The sequence below is a fragment of the Perissodus microlepis genome, chromosome 3 (genome assembly GCF_051167445.1).
Source record: "Perissodus microlepis isolate ML-2025 ecotype Zambia chromosome 3, ASM5116744v1, whole genome shotgun sequence".
Classification (NCBI taxonomy): Eukaryota; Metazoa; Chordata; class Actinopteri; order Cichliformes; family Cichlidae; genus Perissodus; species Perissodus microlepis.
In genome coordinates, this window is record NC_140463.1 from 7,999,674 (window position 1) to 8,022,892 (window position 23,219).

Here is a 23,219-nt window from a genome sequence, read left to right on the forward strand (position 1 = left end):
CCATGCTTGCCTCCACACCACTACAGATTACAGAATACATGCATACACCAAATGTATTTTGTAACGTATTCAGTTACATTACTCAATGAGACTAACGTATTCTGAATACTTTGGATTGCTTAATATATTATTATGCTTTTTACAACTACATGAATGTACTACTGCTGTGTGATTTATTACTGTTACTGAAGGTTACTCGCCATACCCATACCAACTAGATTTTTAAATCTTAATATAAAATGAGTAACAGTAGGGTGGACATTAGGTAAGGCTGCACTTTTTGCAGCGATCTCGTATACAAAATTATTCCGCGCGTATATAAAACAGGTCCTTGGCTCCAAACCATAGTAAAGGGACCTCTGGCTAATACCCGACGTATTAGAGAGGTATTAGCCAGAGGTCCCTTTACTATGGTTCATGTCGCGCTTGTAGCCGAAAACTAGCTTTACTTTGTTGTAGAGATGGACCGATCCGATATTACGTATCGGTATCGGTCCGATACTGACCTAAATTACTGGATCGGATATCGGAGAGAAATAAAAAATGTAATCCGATCCATTAAATATCAAAAAAGCACCTCACAAAACTTGCGACATGGCATAACTCGGCTCATAACCGGCTCAACCGGTTGGTCTGGTTGAGCATTTGGAGCCTCGCTACCAAACCGGAATTTCATCTCCTAGAAAGTTATCCCAGAGAGAAGTAAAGCAAGTGTGTAAGTTCATCTCTGGATGTTTGTAAAGCATTCCAGCGTTAAGCTTACCAACCGATATATGGAGCGACTGCCTCTTCTCTCCCCCTCCCTCTCCTGCTGCTACTTCAATCATGAAACGGATCAATGATCAGCTGATCGGCTTTTCTGTCACGAGTCCGTCTCTCTTGTTTGTTTATCGCCCACTTCGCGCCAGAAAGAGGAAACCAGCGGCTGAACAACAGCAGCACGTTTAAGCTTCATAATCAGTTGTTAGAATTTATTTAATATTACTTTCTAGACCAGGATCCTTTTCTATGTAGCTGACGGCTGGTAACTGTGCCCCCCTGGCAAATTTTAGCCAGGGGGGCCGATAGGGCGTGAACAGGGAAAAGGGGGTACAAATACATACTTTTCTTTCTTATTCTCATTTAAAATGTCTAGCTTTTAATAACTAATTATCTGAATCTTACACCCAAAGTTTTAATCTGATGTAAAATGTATAGAAGTCCATTACTGTATATAGTAACTGTTAAGTCTAATATACCCTAGTAAGCTAGTACTTTTTCCTTTGGGAAGGTACGATCTGTGCAGTCTGCAGTTCTGTTGAAGAAAGATGTTGAATCTATTTAAATATTATAGAACAATAATTGATTTCTGTGCATTTTTTTCCACACTGCATCAAGTTAAAGTTGATTACGTCTATTAAGCATCATGAGGTGGAGGGTGGGTGGTTCCCTATTTTTTTTTTTTTTTTTTGCTGGGAGTTTGCAACCCTATTAGTTAGGTTGCTTACTCTTTAAAATACCAGAATAGGAAGGATGGAGTAGGTTAAAGTTTATTAGATTGATCAGTATTGCTGAACTATGAAATATTTTGGGTGCAGTGTATTTTTTGCATACAGGTATAACAGAATAGCTTTAGTGGGGGGTTTTTAAACTTGAGTTTGAACTTATACAAAATGCAGCAAGATGTTAAAAAAAAACAGTTTTATTGATTAAAAAACACACTATATCCGATTCATATCGGTATCGGCCGATATCCAAATTTATGATATCGGTATCAGTATCGGACATAAAAAAGTGGTATCGTGCCATCTCTATTTTGTTGTCTGGGTCAACTTTGCTAGCGAGAGACAGAGAGAGGTGTTGAAAGGCTGCTCCAACGGAACTTATTGTTTCGGAGGAAAACACAAACACAGTGTACAGTCGAGTCTTAATAGCTTACTTGCAACTGGGCTCGTCAGGCACTCTTTTTGGCTGCAGTGGTTATTATTATATTTACATGCTTCCAGCTCCCGTTTCTATTCGGTGACAACTCGTACTTTTCCTTTTTCTCCCTCCTCGCGCTCACAGACACATAACGTGTATGGCAGTCCATTCTCCCTGCAGCACGGACTACACTGCCCATGAGGCTACATTCTTTAGGGCTATGCCTGTAACACTCTGCCTATTGCCTTCATATTAAATCATTTTTTAAAATAATTTTTCACATCATTATGTGGGCCTCAAGTAACGGTTGACATGGGCCGTGAGATTGAGACACAGGCATTAGAGCCTCTTAATACCTGTTTTGTTTGGGTTTCCACCGGCGTGGAATTATCAAAGATAGAGAGGGCATAGCCTAAACGGTAACTGTAATGGAATACAGTTACTCATATTTTGTATTTAAATAAGTAACGCCGGTACATGTCAACACTGAAGTACACTAGCTCAGGTTATTAGATACATGCAGTGTGATTTCTGGTCATTTCTGTGTTGGGCTGCTTCAGCCACTGTATTCATTTTAGCTGATATTTTTCAGATGAGGTATAATTTTGTTGTTTTGTTGTTTTTCTTTGTTTATTTGTGTGAAGAAAACTGGTTGAGATAATACAGCACAGATGTCCCAAGAAGCATTTAAAAAAAAAAAAAAAAAAACTAAACTAAATGTTAGTAAGTGTCACCAGGTTCCTGCAGCTCTATGATCATCTTCCTGTTCATAAATAACAACAAATATTAAAACACAAGGTACCAAACAGACACACACTTTGTAACACTAGATACACTTTATTATTAGCTCTGTGATGAGAAATCTTGCTATAGCAGGAGCAGGAAGTAGCTACTGTGGTTATACGTGCACATTATACAAACATATAAATAGACGCTCTAATGCATTACTGTTGTCCTGTCTATTTAACTAATAAAGTGAAGTTAAAGAGTTTTGTACAGATATTAACTGTCCCGTGAGGACTGGTTAGATCATGAGCTCACTCAAGACTATTAGTTTGAACTGTGAATCTGGTTAGGTGGAGGCTGACATGTAGAGGCCACAGCTTATGTCCTCTTCAGTGTAGTCACAGTGGTGACTGCTGCTGTTAGAATAATGTGTGAGTGCAGCGGCCATATTGTTCAGGGCTGACTGTGGATCCAGAGGTGTAAACAGAATTAAATCATGCCTGAAAAGTCTGGGTGGTTGCAAAATTGTATTTATGACACACAGAAACAAGAATTAAAAATTAAAGTAAAAATTGTAATATTTAAAATGAATCTGCTTTAATTTTATGATGATTTCTGTAAAAACTGAGTCTAAAATGTAAAATGATTGGATTATTTAAACCTGTTTTTATGCTCTAAAACAGCTTCTGTTTTTAACCTCTGTCAGGGTCTTTTGTTATGTTTTTCGTTTTTTTGCTCTGATTTTGAGACCATCAGATTAAATAGTTCCTTTTCTCCGACCTGATGAAACTGTGCTGCATCTTTGCATTATTACATAGTAATGATGATGTAAAGTGCATTTGATCAGATTTAATTGACGTAATTTGAATGAGAAAAAATATTTTTGATTTTCAGCAGGATATGTGAACACCCTAAAGGCTGAATAGATAAATGCTGACACAGACAACATGAACACTGATGTTGTTTGTGTAGGAGTGGTTTTGTGCTGAGATCAGCCTTGTATTGATCTCTGAGCTCAGTACAAACTCCTGTGGTTCATGAGGACCTGGAATCTCTGACACTGGTTTCACTGAACTCATCTGACTCTCAAAACAAATGTAAATCTTAACATTTAATAAAATGTCAAACTTTTCCTTAAAGCTCATTGATTTAACTTATTGCTGTAACAGTGTCCACTTCCTCCTTCCTTCTCTTGCTATTATTGTTTGCTTGTTGGATGTTGGTCCCCACTGATACTATTCTCTGGCTCACCTGATCCCGAAAAATCTTACACGCCATGAAATGCTGAGCTCTTTTCTTTACAAGGTTTGCCTTGTTGCTGTTGCTGCTCTCACTCTTCTGGTCTGTTTGCTTGTTCGTTTGGATCATCGACTCTCCTGGACATCCTTCTCACCTGAGCTCGAAAAGTCTTACAAAGGAAAAAGTAAACAACAGGGTCCAGACAGATGTTGAAAACTGACACCATGATGGCTGCCTCCTTCAGGTAGTACAACACTGAACCAACAGAGCAGCTGTTCCACAGAAAAGCAAAGGGAAGTCGAACCAGGTGAAAGGGGACAAAACAAACACAGAAGATGCTGACCAGCACCAACATGTTCCTGCGAGACTTCACCAGCTTCTCAGCATTGGAGGAGGCCAGCTGCCTCTGCTGTGCCTGCAACACCCTGCGGGAGGTGCTGTAGTAAAAGAAGACCAGGGATATGAAGACCAACAGGAAGATGATCGTGCAGAGGGTGTGGAGGATTTTGAAGAACAGGCTGATTGATATGTGACGCCCACAAGTGTATGGTCACAATTGTAATTTTTTTGTGAATTGTTTTTGATGTAAAAGACCTGATTTTATGGTGGTATTGCACTTTTCATTTAGAGTTATGGACAATGTAATTGCGTGGCATTGCCACAAGGGGGAGATAGTGGTGAGTGCGATAGGCCGTTGCAACGCTTCTCTGCCTCAGAGGAAGAGCCTGCAGACCAAACACAACTGATGTCTCCTGTCTCTGCTTTTCTGTTAAAAAAAAACAGGTTAGTAGTTCAAGTTTGCTCACTGCAATGTACATATAAAGGCAAGAAACCTTTTTCTGTCTTAGTGTAAAGACCGCGAATGTTGTGAGAGAGTGTGTTTTCACCGATTGAGAGAAAGCTAACTATACCGCCATTTGTAATGGCAGCCGCCATTTCACTCGTAGTCTAAATAGGCAGCTGGTCTTATTACCTGTTTTATTTTGTTACAAACGCAGCTCTTAAGACGCTTCTTTTATCCTGACATTATTGGAAGTTACAGTTGATTAGGACCTACCCAGTTCTTATGTGTGAAATGTAAATAGTCTGATGTATACTGTTTGTGGATGATTGTAAACTGTTTGTGAGCAATGGTAGAATATTTTTGTTTATTGGTTAAAAATGTAATATATTGTTGAATCTGTTAAAGTATAAAGAAAGTATAACGGCGACATAAGCAGGTTAATTGCAGTGTTAATGGTGCTGCACAGAAATGTTTTTGATGCTGAAATGCAGTAGAATTGGTTACAGATTTATTGTAAAGGACACTCATATACAATGATTATGTTGTAAGTTTATTCTTGCGAGAGTGCAAGGTAACCAAAAGGGTTTGAGCTATGGACCTAATTGAATGTTTGTGTTGTTAAAAGAGAAATGTGTATGTCTAAATGAAAAGAAAAGGACGTTGTTAAATTCTGTTAATAAACCAGACGAGGAAGAGCCTGCAGACCGAACACAACTGATGTCTCCTGTCTCTGCTTTTCTGTTAAAAAAAAAAAACAGTTTAAAAACAGACCCCATCGAAGGCCTGTAACATAATTTTGGTGGCCCGTACGGGGATCAGCATGCTACGAGGGCAACTGCTGATCCTTTAATCAACGAACCAGAGACAGCCATCACAGGGCAGGCGTGTTGGAACAGCAGACGTGCAACTGAGGCAGCAGCGGGACCTGTGTCGAGGAGGGGAACCCCTGCTGGAGAGGTGACGGGCTGCGTGTTTGAGCTGACTGCACTGTGAGGAGTTGCAAGCCAAAGAACACACAATGGAGGACAGTGAAAGAAAAGAACTGGCTTGGCAGATCAGAAAGAGTCTTTATGCACTGACAGCAGAGGAACTCTTCCAGATTGCTACAAACATCACACCAGTACCTGATGTGGACCCCGCAAGTGTAAGACGTGGTGATGAGGAAAGTTGTTTTGATTATGTTTGTGCTTATCTGCGCTGTAAGACATTGCTTGACTTAGAGGATCAGGGGTTTTCACACCTACTGTTGTTGAAAGATGCTATTATTCATCTCATTGATAGTCGTACCGCTGAAGTATCTCACCCTGTAGTCTCAGAGGAAAATGTTGTTACTCTCACAACACTTAAGCACCCTGAACAGAGTGATGTACTTACCTCAGCTATATTGCCTCTTGAGTCTGTTAATCCACAAATAACAGAGTATGAAATGCTAAAGGCTAACTACGAGGCACTTGGTAAAAAGTTAGCAGATTTACAAGTGACATCCGCAACACAAGACACACCCACCCCCACTATTACACAGTCACTCCAGCCTCGAGCTGAGAGCGTGACAAACAGCCGCTCCACCACAGACATGCGACAATCTAAGCCTGATCATATGGTTTCCCTAAGATACCTGCCATTTTTGCAACGCAGAGAGTTTAAAGTACATGGGGGTCAGGTTGGGGACATTGCATCTGACATTAGCTACCATGGACTGTGTAAGCAGATTGAGGAGGGGCTCAAGGTGAAGCACAAAGAGGGAGAGATCATTCAAGGTGTGCTCCGTATTATCAAGCCTGGACAGTTTAAGGACATGTTGATCAGTAAAGATGACTTGACCCTCATTGAACTCAAAAGCTTACTACGTTCACACCTGAGTGAGAAGAGTGGGAGTGAGTTATTTCAGGAATTGTTGAGCACTAAGCAACATGACCATGAAACTCCACAACAGTTCCTCTACAGGATGATTGGACTGAAGCAGAAAGTCATGTTTGCATCCAGGCAGGATAACATGGACGTTGCGTATGAGACACGTACGATCCAAAATGTGTTTCTACGCACCATTCATCAAGGTCTTCTACCAAAATATAGTGACATTCGTAATGAACTCAAGCCACTACTATCAGACTACAGTGTGTCAGATGAAGCCTTGATAAGGCAAGTGAACAAAGTGTCAAGTGAAGAGAGTGAGCGACAGCGAAGACTGGGATATTCCACTCGACAAAAGGTAACACATGCTCATACTGCTCAACTTGAACCTGCTAAAGACACTGAAATGACTGACTGTAAATTTAAGAGTAAGAATAAAGTCATAGAAGAGCTGGCTGCAAAGGTGGAAACCCTGACCAAAGTGGTGGAGTCTCTCACAGCCAGTCAGGCTCGTGAACCCACTTGTCAGTGTGCACACCCAAAGCAGAAGCCCAGACAAACTGCAAAACAGTACGGCTGTCCCAAGTGTATTGAAAGCGGGGCCACTTCATGCACTCATTGTTTTATCTGTGGGGAGACAGGTCACAGGGCAGTGGGATGTCTCAAACGAAGCCAACACAGAAGCTCTAGTTGGCCTTCTGCTGATATACACACTCCCAGAACCAGTGGACAGCCAGACCCAAAATCACCAGGTATGTGCTCAGAAGAGTTTGCTCATGTCAGAAGTAGTTGGGCGACCCTTCCAATGAAAAACGCAGACACAGGGGCAAGTGAGAGAGTGGCACAGCTTGTTGGAAAAAAATGTAAAATCAAGTGTTACATTCATAGCTTTGCAGTGGACTGTTTATTGGACACAGGTGCACAAGTGAGTCTCATTGATCGCCAGTGGGCAAAAACCTACCTCTCTGACCACAAACTCCGGCCACTGACAGAACTTATTGGAGATAAGGCTCTTAGTGTGCTTGGTGTTAATGGCCAGCCATTACCCTACGACGGCTGGGTGGGCGTGATGGTGAGTCTCCCAGAGAATAGTGACCCAAACTTGACTGTACAAGTCCCCTTTTTAGTAAGCAGTGTGCCCATGGACTGCCCCCTGATTGGTTTCAATGTAATTGAACAGCTGATACTGGGGCCAAATGCTAGTACAAACCTCATACCCACCATTGTGAGCCTCCTGCGCAGCGCAATGAACCTCCAGGATGACACAGCGACGGCACTGGTCAACTTCATCCAGACCAAGCTTACCAGTGATAACGTGGTCAGCCAGAGTGTCCTAAAAGTGGGCCTGTATGATGTAGTAATCCCAGCTGGTCAAGTTAAGTATGTTAAGTGTAAAGTCTCCTCTACAGTTGACAGGTCCAACCCCCTCGTGCTCTTTGAGCCAACTGAGAACAACCCACAACTGCAACAGCTTGATGTTGGCAACAGCCTCCTCACAGTTTGTGATGCCAGAGTCCCATATGTCAAAGTACCTATTGGCAACCACACTAAGCACGATGTGACCCTCACCGGCAGAGCAGCCCTTGGAACTATTGAACCAATAGCAGGAGTCGTACAAACTGACTTACCAAACCTCGGTGAGCCCAAAGTGACTCAAGATGTCGACTCTGATGTATGTCAAATACCCCAGCAGTGCGGTGAAGATCAAGCAACACAGGAATGGGATCCACCTGTTGATGTTAGCCACCTGACTGAAGACCAACAAACTGTTGCCAAGAAAATGTTATGGGAAGAGTCAGGGGCTTTTGCACATGATGAGAATGACATGGGGTGCATTCCCAGCTTGGAAATGACAATAACACTCAAAGACACAACCCCAATTCAGAAATCGTATACCTCAATTCCAAAACCCCTCTATAAGGAGGTTAAAGAGTATATTGAGGACCTCCTAGCAAGAGGATGGATTGTAAAGTCTAGATCTCCTTACTCTGCGCCAATAGTTTGTGTGCGGAAAAAGGATGGCTCCCTAAGGCTCTGTATAGACTATCGTCTCCTGAACCATCGCACAGTACCTGATCGCCACCCATTACCAAGAATCCAGGACCTCATTGACACCTTGGGAGGTTACAACTGGTTCTCCATTTTGGACCAGGGAAAAGCCTATCACCAGGGCTTTATAGCAGAAGGATCCCGCCATCTGACTGCATTCATCACCCCCTGGGGCCTTTATGAATGGGTGCGAATTCCCTTCGGCCTTACCAATGTGCCTGCTGCATTCCAACGCAGTATGGAAGAAATGCTGGCTCCCCTTCGGGATGAGTGCTGCATCCCATACTTGGATGACATCTTGTGCTACGCCAAGACTTTTGAGGAACATGTGGAAGGGCTGAGGAAAGTCTTGAGAGCCCTACAGAACTACGGAGTCAAACTCCGGCCGACAAAATGTGACCTATTTAAAAGAGAAGTGAGGTATGTTGGGCGCTTAGTGTCAGCTGAAGGAGTACGCATTGATCCAAAAGATCTCGAGGCAGTGTACGCCCTGAAAAAGGAGACACCTGCCACAGTGGGAGATGTGAGGAGGATCGCTGGGTTCCTGAGTTACTATCGCTCATATATCCAGGATTTCTCGAGAATAGCAAAACCCATCTATGAGCTTTTGCAACCCAAGAAAACCAAAGAGGAGCATCTTCTGGGGAAGGTTACAGGACAGAAGGGGAAAGGTGCACAGTTACCATCCAAAACACCAGTTGAGTGGGCCGAGAAGCACCAGGGTGCCCTGTGTAAGTTGATTGATATGTTGGTAAACCCCCCTGTACTTGCCTACCCGGATTTTGAACTTCCCTTCGTCCTTCATACAGACACATCTGATAAAGGACTTGGGGCCGTTCTCTACCAACATCAGAATGGGAGGCTAAGAGTGATTGGATACGGCTCCCGAACACTGACACCGGCTGAAAAGAATTACAGACTCCACTCGGGCAAGCTTGAGTTTCTCGCCCTCAAGTGGGCTGTCTGCGAGAAGTTCAGGGATTACTTGTTCTATGCCCCGTATTTTACTATCTACACAGACAACAATCCCTTAACTTATGTCATGAGTACTGCCAAGTTGAATGCGGTTGGGTTCAGATGGGTGGGAGAGCTATCAGATTTCAGGTTTGATATAAGGTACAGACCTGGCAAAGTAAATGTTGATGCAGACACCCTGTCGAGGAGTCCCCTTGACATTGACAGATACGTCACTGAATGTACAAAAGAGCTCTCCAAAGAAGCTGTTGCCGCTACTTGGGAGGGATGTGGAGCAGGCAAGCATGGAGATGTTGCATGGATCGCTGCTCTGGCTCTAGCACAAGGTGACAAGCTTGAACCAGTAATCCAAGAAATGGTCACGCCCATCAATTTGGATGAACTACAAAGGGCTCAAAGAGCAGACCCTGCGATAGGTGAGATCATGAAAATGAACGACTCAGATCAAAAGCTGACAGATGACATGAGACGGAATGTGAGAGGTCCTGCAAGGAAAATGATGCATGAGTGGACAAAGCTGAGCTTAGAAGACGGAGTTCTGTATCGTAAGACTGCAGAAAAGCGCCAACTAGTCTTACCAGCTAGCTTCAAATCCCTGGTCCTGAAACATCTGCATGATGACATGGGACATGTCGGGGTAGAAAGAGTTCTCAGCCTGGCGAGGCAACGGTTCTACTGGCCATACATGAGGCGAGACATCGAAGCCTATGTCACCCGGCAGTGCCCGTGCATCAAACAGAAGAAACCGGTGACACATGTCCGAGCTCCCATGTCCAGCATTACCACAAGCTCACCAATGGAATTGGTTTCAGTCGATTACCTCCACTTAGAGCCAAGCAGGGGCGGATATCAGTATATCCTAGTTGTGGTAGACCACTTCACTAGGTATGCCCAGGCCTATCCAACCCGCAACAAGAGTGGCAAAACTGCAGCTGAAAGGATTTTCAGTGATTATATCCCCAGATTTGGCTACCCTTTAAGGCTGCACCATGATCAGGGACGGGAGTTCGAGAACGAGCTCTTCCGGACTCTGCAACAGTTGAGCAATGTGGGGCACTCTCGAACAACTCCGTACCACCCTCAGGGCAACCCAGCTGAACGCTTTAATCGTACCATCTTGCAGATGCTGAGGACCCTGGGTGAAGAAAAAAAAGAAAGATGGAGAGAGTATCTCCCACAGATGGTTCATGCGTACAATTGCACGCGCCATGAAGCAACGGGCTACTCACCATTCTTTCTGCTTTTTGGTCGACATCCACGAATGCTAGTAGACCTTCTGTTCAAGTTGGTTACTGATGGAGAGCCACAAACTGCAAGAGGTTATGCTGAGAAATGGAAAGAACGAATGACTGAAGCTTACAGGATTGCGTCTGGAAACAGCCAAAAGTCAAGTGATCGTGGGAAGAAACACTATGACCGGCACTTGAAAGGAGTGGTACTCCAACCTGGAGACAGAGTACTAGTGCGGAACCTGACTGAGAGGGGTGGTCCTGGCAAGTTAAGGTCCTACTGGGAGAACACCATTTATGTGGTGAAGGAACAGATCAATGACAGCCCAGTGTACAGAGTGACCTCAGAGGCAAAGGGGAAGAAAGTGCGTGTTCTGCATCGCAATCTATTGCATCTTGTCAATGAGCTTCCTGTGGACTTGCCTGCTGTAAATAAGGGGGACGGGCCATCTGCCGTCAAGAAAAAGAAACCAAAACCAGCTCAAAGAGAGACAGAGTTTCAACCCCACTCTGACACAAGCTCTGATGACGATGAGAGTTCAATGTATTATGAGTTGAGGTATGATTTGAGGAGTGGGAACAAAGAGGATGCTCTACATACCTGGAACCATACTGTTGGACCCTCAAGGGGAACAGGTGAGTTCAGCAGAGTGGTTAACTGTGGCGCACCTCAGCCAACAGAAGCAACAGTATTGGGGGAACCAGAAGCAACAGATGAATTGAGGGAAACAGGAACGGGACAAGATGGTGGACACCAAAGCACTGAACTTGACAACGACATGGGAGAGGAGGAACATGAGAGGGTACGGGAATCAGGAGTCACTGAAGTGCCTTTCACAGTCGACGAAGGAGAAGTTGGACTGCCGCTTTCAGAAAGGGCAAAGTATACACCTAACGGGACCCCTCCAACTAATGAATCAGTTCTAAGAAGGTCTACTAGAGAACGACGGCCTGTTACACATTTCACATATGACACCCTTGGCCAGCCCTCTCTCCGGGTGCATCCATCAGTCAGTTGTGCTGAAGTGCACGAGTCACCAAACATAACACACTACACCATGCCACCATATCCCCTGTTACCTTACTTCCCCCTAGTGCCATATCGCATTCCAACATCTCACTGTGCACACCCAGGCACCTTCCCTCTATATTATAACTGTCCAATCTATACATGTTAGTACACAAGGAATGTGGGTATGTGGGAAGGGGATGTGATTTGAGCTGTTTGAATAATGAGTATAATGAGTTTTAAAGGGTAAGAGGTTAAATGTCAGGAGCCATTTTCTTTTTGTTGGGGAGTGTGTGACGCCCACAAGTGTATGGTCACAATTGTAATTTTTTTGTGAATTGTTTTTGATGTAAAAGACCTGATTTTATGGTGGTATTGCACTTTTCATTTAGAGTTATGGACAATGTAATTGCGTGGCATTGCCACAAGGGGGAGATAGTGGTGAGTGCGATAGGCCGTTGCAACGCTTCTTCTGCAGGAAGAGCCTGCAGACCGAACACAACTGATGTCTCCTGTCTCTGCTTTTCTGTTAAAAAAAAACAGGTTAGTAGTTCAAGTTTGCTCATTGCAATGTACATATAAAGGCAAGAAACCTTTTTCTGTCTTAGTGTAAAGACCGCGAATGTTGTGAGAGAGTGTGTTTTCACCGATTGAGAGAAAGCGAACTATACCGCCATTTGTAATGGCAGCCGCCATTTCACTCGTAGTCTAAATAGGCAGCTGGTCTTATTGCCTGTTTTATTTTGTGACAAACGCAGCTCTTAAGACGCTTCTTTTATCCTGACATTATTGGAAGTTACAGTTGATTAGGACCTACCCAGTTCTTATGTGTGAAATGTAAATAGTCTGATGTATACTGTTTGTGGATGATTGTAAACTGTTTGTGAGCAATGGTAGAATATTTTTGTTTATTGGTTAAAAATGTAATATATTGTTGAATCTGTTAAAGTATAAAGAAAGTATAACGGCGACATAAGCAGGTTAATTGCAGTGTTAATGGTGCTGCACAGAAATGTTTTTGATGCTGAAATGCAGTAGAATTGGTTACAGATTTATTGTAAAGGACACTCATATACAATGATTATTTTGTAAGTTTATTCTTGCGAGAGTGCAAGGTAACCAAAAGGGTTTGAGCTATGGACCTAATTGAATGTTTGTGTTGTTAAAAGAGAAATGTGTATGTCTAAATGAAAAGAAAAGGACGTTGTTAAATTCTGTTAATAAACCAGACGAGGAAGAGCCTGCAGACCGAACACAACTGATGTCTCCTGTCTCTGCTTTTCTGTTAAAAAAAAACAGTTTAAAAACAGACCCCATCGAAGGCCTGTAACAGATACACTAAAGAGGGCCCCACAGTGGCTGGGGGTAAATGTCAGAGGTTTCTGGGTGATGAAAAAGACGATGGCGTATGTAATTGATGGAGCCAGGAGACAAACCCAGGTGACCATGGAGATGATGTGCGCAGTTCGCAGTGACTGCAGGACATGAGTTCCTGAAGGATGGACGATCTTCAGATACCTGAAGAGAGAAGACAGAGGAGACAGTAGATAACTTCACGAAGCAGTCACAGTGGTACCAAATTTGCAAAGGTCATTATCAAGTTAAAATGAGATGTCTACACCTTGATCAGGAATGCAGGGTTTTTAGTCATTAACACTGTCATGAACTGTAGTGGGAAATCAGTAAAGGTCCTTTACCTGTTGGCAGCGATATAACACATGAATATGATGCTGGCATAAATGTTGACATAGACAGTAGAAGCTCCAAAGCTGCAGTAGAGCCTTCGAATGATGAGTGACTTGCTACCACAGTGGGCGATGCGCAGTGGCAGAGAGAGACAGAGCAGGAAGTCAGCAGCTGTCAGGTTCTTCAGGTAGACCATCAAGCTGCTGGATGCCTGCTGCTGAGCTTGACCAATGTAAAACTTTAGGATGAAGCCATTGAGGAGTAAACCTACCTGAAGAGACAGAGAGAGGATGGGGAGAACATAACTTCGGTACATACAGTACTTTGAGAACCTTAAAGCAATTTCTAGCACAGCACTGAAGATTAGAAACTTACCAGAAACACCAGACTGTAGACCAGTACAAAGAAAGGGTTGAGTGATGGGACAACTGGATCACAGGTCTGGTTGAAAGATGAAGTCATGTTTTTTGAGTCAGCCATGCTTCTTGAGCTGAAAAACAAATCCACTTTATTCTCTCTTTGAATGGCTTTACCATCATAGTCTAATTTTATTGTTAAACAAAACAAAGTCAAACTCATTTTAAATATTGTTTTGAGCTCTACTGCATCTCTCTTTGAGACAGTAATTTTAATACATGGAGCTTTCTGGAGGACTTTGCTGACAGTTTGACTAAATTCAGTTCACAACAGTTGTCTCAGGTTGCTTTCTATATGATGCACCCTACAGTCTTGCAGCATTAAATGCAGAGTTGAGAGCTTAACATGCAAGTATAGAAATCATTAGTGATGTCATCTTTCATGTACAGTTTATATTTATGGAAGCAAAAATGAATCACTTCCTCTCACGAGTCTAATCGTAACAATCATTTCAACATGGACCAAGACAATTCTTTACTCTGAGCACTACAAGGTATCATGTATAACAACATATAACTGGTTATAATCCTGTCTGCATATGTCCAGGTGTACAACATGTTCTTCTTATCAAGAACTTGTAACATGGGATTGCTGCACAGTCTGTGTGATGATATATAAAGCGTGTGTATATAGATGATACTTTCACATACGGAATCGGAGCAAGGAGGTGTTAAGTAGTCACATATGTTGGACAAAGTTTCATACTGGCATTTCATTTGTGTTTCACCCAGAAGTGTAAACAAAAGTTGTATCCAAATATTTTTGATCAGCAGAAAGCATGCCAACAAGAGGAAAGTGAAACCAGTAGCTGTTTCTCCTCTGTGATTTCCTCACGAAATATATCACGAAATACCAAATATTAGATTATTAGATGTTAGATTTTAATGTTGAACACTGGCCACTTGTAATGCTGATGCAGCTGTGTAGAGTATTTCTATTCCCGGTGTCAGTAGTCGCTAAAAGTGATCTTTTAAGCTAAGCATGAAATATGTAGAAGTACAAACAATTTAAGGATGATCAACCAGCAAGACTCACCTGTGTTTCTGCAGTTTTCAGTGAGCAAGAAAAGCTGCTTGAGTAGTTATGCCCATCTGGTTTAACAGTATTGCTGCACATCAGGAAACACACAGTGATCACACCACTAACAGGCACTCTGACTTATTTCCTGCTTGTCTTCCCTGCTAAACATTTTTGTAATACAGGCATGCAATTTTCTGATCAGTTGTTATAAACAGGTTGTCTAAATATTATCTGTGTCATGTGTTTGCTCTATTTTTCTCAGATGACCTCATGATGAGAATGAGGACCCAAGCACACACAAAATGGTGTGAAGGTGTATGTTAAAAAAAGCGAGCGTTTATTATTGGCTTGACACAACACTACAAAGTAAACGGGGAACTGACAACACGAAGGAAAAGCTAAACTAAAGAACATATAGAACGAAGAAACCATAACTAAAACCTGAAGCAAGAACATGGAGCCTGAGACATGAAACATGAAGGAAACACAGATGATCAGACGAAGAACAGAGGTAAACACACATAATAAAGACACACTAAGGGAAAATGAGGAAATGGGAGAGAGACACAGTAAAAGCAGAATAAGCACAAACATCAAACCAGGGACACTAGACACAACACAAGAAACACAGGATGCAGAGAGAACACCTAAACACTGGAAATAATTAACAAATAACCAGGAAACAAGTTAAAATTGTGAATATTAATAAACACAAACATAACCACAGAGTCACTAGACTCCGGACCATAACAGTTTGATATTATCTTCTATTTTAACTGCATCAGTCAGCCATCTAAACCATCCACACCAGCCCCATCTTCATCTTGATCCTTATATCTGTCTTTTTTTACTAAAACACACATTTTGCAGGATGTTGCTGGCACAGCAGTGGCAGAGGCCCCTCTGGCTTTTGGGTGAGATTTAAAGTCAGAGTCATAGATGTCAGTCTTCATGAAGATCTATATGAGAGTTAAATCAATACATACACACTCCCACATAGACAGCATCAGTGTTACTGTTGCTATTTTGCTACTGTAGCCGATCAGCTCACAGTGTCACCCTGTATATTATCTCTTCCTCGTTCTGTTGCACTGGTGTTAGGTACTACATTGCAGGTTGATTACTGGTGGTTCCTCTCTCTGCTATAATTGAACTTGTCTCCTGTGCTCATTGATTCATTGGTCTTTCCTGGAGTTTGCTGCTCTCACTGGACAAGCAGTCAACCAATTTACTTCTCACCTTGCAGTGGCAATGCAGTAGTCTTCAGGGGTTATCTGAGTTTAATTACTGATTGACTACACCGAGTGATTTTCGGATAAAGGTGTCTGAGATGCACCAAAACGGGGCCAGCAGCAGCAACGTGGGGCCAGCGGCTCAGAGTGCTTGGCAGGCACAGGATGTGCAGGACCATAGCCACCCTCAGAGCAGGAACAGGCAGAGGAGATGGTACAGGGGTGGCTTTAGAAAAAAAAACACTTATACAGTTGCAGGCTTTGCCTCTGTGGAGTGCGAAACATAGGAAGATTAGCTTCATGGATATTTGGTTTATGGATTAGAGAGTCCCCATGACTGAGTCTCATCCTTAAATTAGCAGGTTCAAACACAGTTGACTCAGGGGTTTTACCAGGCTTGCAAACATTTACTGTGGACACCAACTGAGATAATGCAGGGTGAGACAACTCATGCTCAGTCACAGGAAGTGTAGCATTAGCCAGCTCTCAAACACTGCGCAGCTTCTTGAACATCCACATTGACTGGGTCAGACAGAACACAGGGAGTATAACCTGAATTTGCTGGTTCAGAAACACTACAAGTACTGGAGATAATGTCAGGTGTAAACTGGAGACTGAGTCACTATAAATTATGTAGATTAAGCCCAAATATTCAGTCTCTGAGTTAGCCAATTTACCAAACAAAGTCGCTTTCTGACTGTGAACAGCACTGAAGTCATAATTAAGATCTGGTGGTACTTTTAATAAACATTCATCTTTAATATTACACAGCTTCATTTAAGTGCTATGGCTCCAGTGTCCTCTCAGAGATGGACAGCCTGAGCAGCAACTGGGAGCAGCCAGCAGGTGGCAGCACACCTCCAAAATTGGTTATGCTCATTGGAACTATGAAACCCCAACCCAACAGAGCGCTAAGAGTATGATTACATGCTTCCTGTTAAGGACACATTTAAAAGTCAAAAATAAAAGTTTACTTATAAGCTTGATAATTTAATTCAAGTCAATTCAATTCAATTGTATTTATATAGCGCCAAATCACGACAAAAGTCACCTCAAGGTGCTTCATAGATACAGAGAAAAACCCAACAATCATATGACCCCCTATGAGCAAGCACTTTGGCGACAGTGGGAAGGAAAATCTCCCTTTTAACAGGAAGAAACCTCCAGCAGAACCAGGCTCAGGGAGGGGCGGGGCCATCTGCTGCGACCGGTTGGGGTGAGAGAAGGAAGACCGGATAAAGACATGCTGTGGAAGAGAGACAGAGATTAATAACAGATATGATTCAGGAGGAGTATTCAACATTTGTCTCTTATAAACATACAGGCTCAGGAGGAAGAGCAGGCCTTCTAGCAATTGTAATGTAGGTGGATCCGATTGAATGTTAGATAAGATGCTTAGATTAAAAAACGTATGAATTTGTGTGTGACTGGCTAAATGAGGCTTGTAGTTAAAAGTGCTTTGAGTGTTCAGAAAAGCACTCTATAAGTGCCGAGCCCAAAGTTAAAATCTGAAAGTACTTCACTTGAACAGCAGCCAATCAGAAAAAAGCCTCAAACCACAAGAAGTCTGAGAACTCCAGCCTCCTTCATGACACTCTGAGGTCTTAGATTTTCAAACCGCTTCCTGTGCTCACTCTGAACGTTAACACACGGCTCAGTGTAGTTGTTCTTCTAGGTGTTACGATAAAGTTTAATGTCGAGCTGTTGATGAAAAGAGGATTTACAGATGATATCACTGCAGCTATATTTATTTATAACTATCAACAGAAGAGCAAAAATAACACATATTTCACCACCACGTACAGGACAGACACACACTTTCCCACAGCTATACACACTCTATTATTAGTTTTGTGTTGAGAAATCTGACTGTAGCCTCAGCCATCAGCTCAGTGGAAACAGTATGAGGAAGTAGCTGCTGTGTTATACATGCACAACATGAAACAAAACAAAACCATAAAATATACAGAAGCACAGCAGCCATACTGATCAGGGTTGTCTGTGCCTCCCAGTGTATGCATGTCTGTGGAGCCTGAGGTCTATACAGAATAAATCTGAGACCTGATTTTTAAAACAGTTTGGTTTGTCACATAAGTAAAGCAAGAAAATAAAAAGCCTTTAGATTATTTTCTACAGTATCTAAAGAGATTGTGACTGATAATAAGTCATTTACATCTGCAAACATTCTATTATTGCTGCAGGCAGTGTTGGGTGTAATGCGTGAGTTACTGTAATTAAATTACTTTTCCACTGAAAAACTAGAGTAACTAATTACTGTTCATTTTTAGGTATTTTAATTACAGTTAATGTACTTGCGTTACATTGTAAAATAATTAAACTCGCTGAATATCATTATTTAATTTCAATAATTTGTCTTCTAAACGTAGAAGTAAACTCTGCCGCTTTAACATCGCTGTAGTGCAGCTACACGTCATTTCGCGCCAGTTTGCTGCACAGTCGTACTCTAAAGCAGAAGATGTCGCACTCGGCTGAAGCGAGTGGCTGTTTTATGAAATGGACATATTCCCGTCTCTTCACTTTTCTGAAACAAGCAGACAAGAACATTACAGTAATATGTAAAAACTATCGGCTGCTGTTAATAGCACGAGTAATCTACTGAAGCGCCTGACACGAGAGCATAGACGAACACTTCTGAGTGATCCTTGTTCATCATCCATCACCGCGGCAACTCCTGCTAAGCAGGCAAAACCTGATTTTACTTCAGCAGCACAGAAAGCGTCTGAAGGTGAGCTTAAAAAATGATTGCAGGCTACACTGTGGAAGAGATGCTACCGCTGCGTACTGTAGAGTCTCTGTCTTTAGAAAAATGTATTTATTATTTAAAGAGTTTAATTTCTATTATTTGTCCACTCAAGGTTTATAGGGATTTTAAGAACTATTTAGTTAAATTTTCTTATTTAGTAATTAAGTTACTTTTCAGACACAGTAATTAGATAAGTATTTTAAATACAATGTTGATTAAGTAATTGGTAATTAGTAATTAATTACTTTTTTTAAAGTAACTTACCCAACACTGGCAGCAGGTAGCTACAAGTGCTGACATATAGTCAGTCTGTGTGACACAGACTAACAACACAATCCAGGTGACAAAGAACAACATTCATTTTACTCTCAAACAAGCACAAAAGAACAACATGGTGATCGTTTATCAGCTCCAGGTTTTGGAAAAAAACAACTGAAAGAAAGTAAACAAGATATAAAAATGTGATTGTTTAAGCTACATGTTAGCGTGGGGTGGAAAGAAGAAGGTTAAAAATGAGCCATGTCTATGGCTAGCAGGAGGGGCTATGCGCTTACCTGCTGCTCTCTGGCAGGTAGCTCCATGCCCTCCTGGGTTTTAAATGCACCTTAGAACATACATGCATCAACACTACAATGAGCGGGTGGAGGGAGGTTTGGAGTCTTCTCACACCCCCGTTCTCTGCGGCCTGCTGGAGCGGGGGGGCTAGAAGGAGGAGTTGGCCGTCCGACTGCGGTCTGGAGTGTGGGGCCTCCCTGCTGCTGCGGAGTCGGGGCGGTCTGCCTCTCCCCACCGCAGGGAAAAGGGTAACACCACCTGGGTCTGGGTGCAGTTCCCCCCTCCAGGGGCAAGGGTACCTAGACCTGGTTCGTAGAGTACGCTTGGGGAGTGTGATCGTGTGTACAGCGTCTCTTTATGTCTGTCTCCACGTTGGTTGAGTGTGGAGTAAGTGCATATGAGAGCATGAGGGTGGGAATGGATGTTTGTATCTGTGTGTGCCTGTATGTCTGTGTCTATATGTCAGGTTGGGTATCAGACGCCACCTCTCTGGGGACATCTCAGGCCCTCCAAGGTTTGGAGGCCTATCTCCCCCCACCACCACTTCCCCAGACATTGGTGCGTTGGTGGTTCTTTGTGTCTGGGGATGGGCGTCCAGGTACACACCGGCTCACTCCTTGGCGGCCGCTTATCGGGTCCTGGAGCCTGGGGCTCGCTCGGGCCACTTCGGAGGTGGGGTGCCCCCTGCCTCTCGGCCTGGGGCTCAGTCACTCTGGCACAGCTGGCTGCCGGCGGAGCTCACGGGCACGTCACTGCAACCCCCCCTGGCTTCTGCTCCGCGGCTGCTGAGTGAGCCCTCATCTGGGACTCTCCTCAGCTCTTTCTGGGACAGTGGCGCGGCTGCCCCTCGGTTGGTCTTCCTTGGTCTCTTGTGTTCTGGGGGCCTCTGGATGTCTGGAGTTTTGATCTCCTCCATACCTGCTTCATGCCCTGGAGGACGGGGCAGTGGCTCCCCACACCCTCTAGCAGATCATTACATGAAGGAACCTTTTAAAAAAACAAGCGCGTCCATGCTCACAGGTGTACACACGGGTGCTCACACCCACATTTACTGTCATATTCCCATATATCATTGTGATGTTGTTTATTCTATTACTCTTGTTCTCTTCTGCTTGTTTTCTTTTTTCTTTCTCAACAGGTGATCCAGGTGATCGATAGATGCATTTTTTTTTTTTCTGCCCATTCTGTTGGTTTTTGTTTTTTGCCCTTGTCCCTCTTCTCAGCTGTTTCTCTTTCCCTCTTTCTTTCTCCCCTTCTTTCCCCCAGTCAAGTCTGTCCCATATTCAGCAAGTGAAAATAAAATAAACAATAAAAGGTGAGTCAAATGGACCATTACGGCAAGGCTGGGATGGTCAATTTGGTAAAGTAAATCCATTGGGCATCTTTCTTTGCCTTTAGACAATAATTCTGATGGCAAAAGAGCCAAACGGGACAGGCAAAAAAATAAATAAATAAAAAATGAGCCATGTGTGAAGCGGTGATGTTGAGGTGCCGTGCATCGAGAGAGTGTTCACAGCGCTTCACTTGCTCCACGTGTTTTCATGTTACAGCCTCATTCCAGAATGATTCATTTTCTTTTCATCTCAAAATTAATGTAAAAAAAAAAAAAAACATAATGACAAAGTGAAAAATATTTTGTTTTGTATTCTTGAAAATATATTGAAAATTAAAAAATGATCATGATGTCATCACCCCATGAAATGTTGAGCTGAGCCTCATATTGATGTCTGAGCTCTTTTCTTTACAGCTCATTGGTTTGGCTTGTTGCTGCTCTCACTCTCCTGGTTTGTTTGATTGGATTGTTGACTCTCCAGGATGCCTTTCTCACGTGGACCCGAAAAGTCTTACAAAGGAAAAAGTAAACAAGAGGGTCCAGGCAGACGTCGAAAACTGACACCATGGCAGCCACCTCCTTCAGGTAGTACAATAGCCGGCCCACAGGGTAGGTGTCCCACAGAAAAGCATAGGGAAGACGAGCCATGTGGTAGGGGACAAAACAAACACAGAAGATGCTGACCAGCACCAACATGTTCCTGCGAGACTTCACCAGCTTCTCAGAGCCAGAGGAGGCCAGCTGCCTCTGCTGTGCCTGCAACACCCTGCGGGAGATGCTGTAGTAGAAGAAGACCAGGGATATGAAGACTAAGAGGAAGATGATGGTGCAGCTGATCTGGAATGTTTTATGAAGGACACTGAATGACGTACTGAAGAGGGGCCCACAGTAGCAGCGGTCAGAGGTCAGAGGTTTGTGAGTAATGAAAAACACAATGTTGTAGGTGATTGTTGGAGCCAGGAGAAAAACCCAGGTGACCGTGGAGACGATGTGGGCAGTTCGTACTGTCTGCAGGATGTGAGTTCCTGAAGGATGGATGATCTTTAGATACCTGTAGAGATAAAAGAGGCAGTATACAACTCTACCAAACAAGTCAGTGGTGCCAAATCTGCAGAAGTCACTGTTAAAGTGAAACTAAATATTCATGTTCTTGCCAAAAATGCAGAGTTTAAGAGTGTAATTAACCAAAATTCTTGTTTTAACATTGTCATGAACTGCAATTTTAACTCAGTAAAGGTTCCTTACCTGTTAACAGCAATGTACCCCATGAAAAGGATGCTGGTGTACATGTTGAGGTACAATGAAGTACCAAAGCTGCAGTGGAGTATGTGCAAAATGGCAGAGTTGCTGGCATAGTGGATTATCCACAGTGGCAAGGAGATGCAGAGCAGGAAGTCAGCAGCTGTCAGGTTCTTCAGGTAGACCATCAAGCTGCTGGATGCCTGCTGCTGAGTTTGAGAAATGTAAAACTTTAGGATGAAGCCATTGAGGAGTAAACCCACCTGTAGAGACACAGAGAGGATGTAGACAAGAGGACTTTCAAACATGAACCAGGAACCAGTTTCTAACAGGGCACAATCTGACGATTTGAAACATACCAGAAACAGCAGACTGTAGACCAGCATAAAGAAAGGGTTGAGTGATGGGACAACTGGATCACAGGTCTGATTGACATATGAAGTCACATTTTTTGAGTCAGCCATGCTTTCAGCCATGCTGAAAAATAAATATAATTCACAGAGATACTTTACACATTAAGAGGAGCTGCCTTCATTCAGTTCAGAGTTAATGAATGTGTTTAAGGATGATTGCTGTACTTCCTCATTATCATGTCTTTATTAAAACTCATTGGAAAGCTTTCACTTCTGTTATGACCCCCTCTGCTAAGGGCCAGAGGGAGAGTAACATAAACGAGTCCTTACACAGGAATCTAACAGAAACGGGGATTTTATTACCAATTTTACAACTGCAAACTGTCAGGGCTGCACACAACAAGCCACTGGGCAACATTAAATACCCACACAAAGGAAATAAGACACAAGGGCACTCTAGATAGCTGAACGAGGCTCGAGGAAGGGAGGAAAAATAACTCAATACAATAAACTCTACACAGCTAACCTCCCCGGAACAAACAAGTGGGACTGGACAGTGCTCGGCTTTACACACACAGTTTAACTAGCAGGCATTCTCAGACCGCACTCTCCCAGACCCAGACTGCGCTCTCAGTCTAAAGACGCCACACCAAATGACAGCTCATCTGTCTTTTACAGACACAGGTGAGCTCAATTGTCCACTCATTGCTTCCGGTGTTCCACAGGGTTTCAGCCAGCCAATCACCTGCAAGGGCTGGCACTTGGATTTGCCTGGAGGAAGACATGTTGCCTCATACATTCCAAAACCCTAGGCCATAACCCCCCCCCACACACACACACACACACACACACACAG

General features: G+C 43.1%; 2 protein-coding genes across 2 annotated transcripts; both read right to left on the reverse strand.

Moving 5' to 3' along the window:
* Nucleotides 1-3,958: 3,958 nt before the first annotated feature.
* LOC146389727 (P2Y purinoceptor 14-like) lies at nt 3,959-13,930 on the reverse strand. The gene is made up of 5 exons (XM_084919589.1): nt 13,826-13,930; nt 13,462-13,721; nt 13,102-13,282; nt 8,607-8,617; nt 3,959-4,385 (listed from the first exon to the last, which is right to left on the reverse strand). The coding sequence occupies exons 1-5, from the start codon at nt 13,928-13,930 to the stop codon at nt 3,959-3,961; spliced, it is 984 nt and encodes a 327-aa protein (XP_084775715.1).
* A 7,218-nt stretch (nt 13,931-21,148) lies between these two features.
* Nucleotides 21,149-22,474, reverse strand: LOC146389728 (P2Y purinoceptor 14-like). Its single transcript, XM_084917847.1, has 3 exons — nt 22,370-22,474; nt 22,017-22,273; nt 21,149-21,822 (listed from the first exon to the last, which is right to left on the reverse strand). The coding sequence occupies exons 1-3, from the start codon at nt 22,472-22,474 to the stop codon at nt 21,180-21,182; spliced, it is 1,005 nt and encodes a 334-aa protein (XP_084773973.1). The 3' UTR covers nt 21,149-21,179.
* Between the last annotated feature and the right edge of the window lie 745 nt (nt 22,475-23,219).